General features: G+C 53.2%; 1 protein-coding gene across 1 annotated transcript; it reads right to left on the bottom strand.

Moving 5' to 3' along the window:
- On the bottom strand, positions 1 to 2,273 carry LOC128731952 (monocarboxylate transporter 9). The gene is made up of 4 exons (XM_053825111.1): positions 671 to 2,273; positions 426 to 605; positions 221 to 346; positions 1 to 152 (listed from the first exon to the last, which is right to left on the bottom strand). Exons 1-4 carry the CDS (start codon positions 2,271 to 2,273, stop codon positions 1 to 3), a joined length of 2,061 nt encoding a protein of 686 aa, XP_053681086.1.
- Positions 2,274 to 2,496: the final 223 nt, after the last annotated feature.

Here is a 2,496-nt window from a genome sequence, read left to right as displayed (position 1 = left end):
TTAAACCGTCTGCGATTCTTTCTTGGCTGCACGTTGCTTCTCCCACCGATTGACCATGGAGAGTGGGTAACAGAGAACAGCCGACAGCGTGATAAGAGCACCCGAGATGTAGAAGGAAGCATCATAAGTACCGGTGAGCTCCGTGAAGTATCCTGTAAATGGTATGGCATGCTATAGTGTTCAAATCGGCTTGTTGATAAGGCTTCGCAGCCACACTTACCAGCAATTGGAGCACCAAGGAAAGCGGCGATACCCTGGAACAAGCATAGAATGCCGAAGGCATTGGTGAGCTTCTCCAGGCCCATCAAATCCACCACCAGGATCGAACGAAGTGCAGAGAAACAAGCTGCAAGTAGAAAGAATTACATTTATCGTCAGAAAAGCCAGAGCAAAGCGTCACAGTAGTACCGTGGGCTAGTACATACCGATAGCGATACCGAAGATGCCAGCATACGTGAACTGATAGGCCTCGGTTACGTAGATTCCACTGACCATCGTCGCGATACCACCGAGTGTGATGGCGACGTTGTTGAGATGAAGCGCGTTCACGTTCTTAATGGACGTCAGCAGGCCACAGACAACCCTAGCGATAGTATTGGAGATACCTGTGTAAAAGAATCGACAACGGTTAGTAGACATCGCAAGTCGTAGGCTCCCGAAGGATTCTTACCGATAGCCGACACAATGAAAGTGGACACCTCATCCTCCATGCCGCCAGCCACGGCGCGCTGCTTGACGTACAGGAACGGCACGAAGAAACCCATCATCGTGAGGAACCCGCTGAAGGCCAACATCATGAACGAGGGCGACTTCAGCAGTGACATGTCCAGCATAGTGGCCAACGTACGGCGTACAGCTTCCGGACAAACCATGCATTGTTCCGTTTCCGTTTCCTCGACGTCCGCCTGTGTTGGAAGTCGAGTGACAGACATGTGGTAGCCAAGAGAGGTCTGCGATTTGTACTGCGGAATCCGAGCGAGCGAGCCGGTGAAGAAGATGTCGTCACGGTACATAGGGCGAGATCCGTCGTTCAGCGTCCGTCTTGAGCCGTGTCTGGAACTGGCCGGTTCGTTAGGACGACGTCCGGAGACGGTGTGTCGACGAGTCGATGCGGTTGTCACGGTAGCAACCTGCTGTTCCGGTGCCGTTAACAGTGTTCCGTTCTCCGTTTCTTCTTCATCAGCCTCTCCAACAGGGTTGAGCTCGTGATGGGCCGTCGCGAAGGCGTGCGCGTGAATCGTGTCATCTGGCGTCATTTGACCGGCAAGTCGCTTCTGAATCTTCTCCAGCTTCTTGGTCGTGCTCTGGAGGTTATGGCTCACCAGCTGACCAGAGGTGTGGGATGGCCGACGGTCCAGATTATGTCCACTGCCCTGTCGGAAGATCTCAGCCGCCGTTGGGTACTGATAATTCGGGTTCGCCCCCATCCAGGTGTTGTGAGAGCTGTTTGGCATCGAGTAAGCATATCGGCCCTCAGGCAGTGGTCTCGTATAGACAACGGGTAGACCCTCACCCAACAGAATACCTTTGTCGGCGGGTGTGTCATCGTTCTTGGTCGCAGTTACCTCGGTTGGCTGGATCGGACGGAAGATGGCGCCACATGCGATGCACAGCAGTATAATGGCCGCCTGGGCCACAAGCGCGTTTCTCCAGCCGAGTGATTCGATAAGCTTTGCGTTTAAAGGTGAGAAGATGAACGTACCTACTCCTGATCCGCAAAGAGCGATACCCGTAGCAACTGCACGCCACTTTTCAAAGTAGTACCCCACCGTGATGACAGATGGAACGTAGATGAAGCAGAATCCGACGCCTCCCACAAACCCAAATGACACGTACAGGAACACGATGTTGGTGGCATATTGTGATACGAAAAAGCCCAGAGCGGCCACCAACGAGCCGATGATCGTAACGATCCGGAAACCCCATCGGTTGGCCAAGGCGCTGACGAATGGTCCGGTCAACAGATAGAAGCCGCTCAGCAACGAACTGACTAGGGCCACTTCCGCCTCACTCACGCCAAACTCGTCCCGGATCGGTCCCAGAAAGCTGCCCACGTTCATGACGATACCGTCGACGATCACGTTGCAGAAGAAGGACGCCACCATCACCAGCCAGCCCCAGCCACCGTCCGGGGGCACAATCAGCGTCGTAGTCGGAGGATCCTCTCTGACCCTAATCGTTTCACCGTTACCGTTGGCGGGTAGCAGCTTTCCCGAAGCACCATTTTCCGCTTCCGGTTTGGTCGTCAGCTCAATCGAGTTTTGTGGAGGCATCTGTGGCAGAAGAGATCAATGACAGTTTGAGCACTCATACTGAATACTGCTCTTGATGCTATGTTCATGGATACGATCGATTTTAGTACAAGGTTTAGTACACATCAAAGCTACCCAACACGCTCTAACGTTTTCCGCTAGGAAGTAATCAGCGTTAGCGGAAGATATCGCCGAGCGATTCCAACGACACGTTCGACCAATCACTTCCGGCATAATTTGTCAA

This window comes from Anopheles nili, chromosome 2 (assembly GCF_943737925.1).
Source record: "Anopheles nili chromosome 2, idAnoNiliSN_F5_01, whole genome shotgun sequence".
Taxonomy (NCBI): domain Eukaryota; kingdom Metazoa; phylum Arthropoda; class Insecta; order Diptera; family Culicidae; genus Anopheles; species Anopheles nili.
The sequence above is the reverse complement of the archived record's forward strand: the minus strand, read 5'-3'. Positions and strand labels throughout refer to the sequence as shown.

Excerpts from the sequence above, each read along its gene's own strand:
- LOC128731952 (XM_053825111.1), bottom strand. The coding sequence starts at position 2,273 with ATGCCTCCACAAAACTCGATTGAGCTGACGACCAAACCGGAAGCGGAA. Across the intron at positions 606-670 it reads TTTCATTGTGTCGGCTATCG|GTATCTCCAATACTATCGCT; the intron begins GTAAGAATCCTT and ends TCTTTTACACAG. Across the intron at positions 153-220 it reads CCTTGGTGCTCCAATTGCTG|GATACTTCACGGAGCTCACC; the intron begins GTAAGTGTGGCT and ends TACCATTTACAG.